Source organism: Eimeria tenella, genomic scaffold (assembly GCF_000499545.2).
Source record: "Eimeria tenella Houghton genomic scaffold, Eth_scaff1876, whole genome shotgun sequence".
Lineage (NCBI taxonomy): Eukaryota > Apicomplexa > Conoidasida > Eucoccidiorida > Eimeriidae > Eimeria > Eimeria tenella.
Window position 1 is genome coordinate 601 of NW_013541715.1, and position 471 is coordinate 1,071.

At 56.5% G+C, this 471-nt stretch overlaps 1 protein-coding gene across 1 annotated transcript in view; it reads left to right on the plus strand.

The window, feature by feature from the left end:
• ETH_00033835 (uncharacterized protein) overlaps positions 1-71 on the plus strand; it is a gene marked incomplete at both ends in the record, with an annotated part of 584 nt that extends 513 nt beyond the window's left edge. Inside the window, one exon of the mRNA XM_013373994.1 lies at positions 1-71. Coding sequence (XP_013229448.1) covers positions 1-71 — 71 coding nt within the window.
• Positions 72-471: the final 400 nt, after the last annotated feature.

The following is a 471-nucleotide window of genomic DNA, read 5'->3' on the forward strand; positions in this document are numbered from 1 at the left end:
ACACCGCAGCCGTCGCCGCCCGCACCCCCGGGAAGTGCCAACAAGAAAGCGCCACTTCTTTGCCATTTGAAGTGCAAACGAAGCTTTTTATTGCGAAGCCTCTGGGGTTGCGGTGTACGTACACCGCACGGAACTGCCCCGCAGCCCAGCTCCGCGCGCCCGCAGCTGCAGCAAACTGGGCCAGTGTTTGCTGCAGCAAACCGGGCCAGACTTTGCCGCTGCAGCAGCAGCAGCAGGCAGTGCTGCAACATTTCATCCACAAGAGCTTTAGGGCCGCGGGACCGGCTGAAAGGGCCTTCACTCCAAATAATTAAAAACGGAAATTAGAAATGGAGATAAACTGCTGCGTCTGCAGCAAGTCTGTAGCTGCTGCGCAGCAGCAAATTCGTTGCTGCTGTGTAGCAGCAGCAAGTCTGTTGCTGCTGTACAGCAGCAAGTCTGTTCTTGCTGCTGTACAGCAGCAAGCTTGCT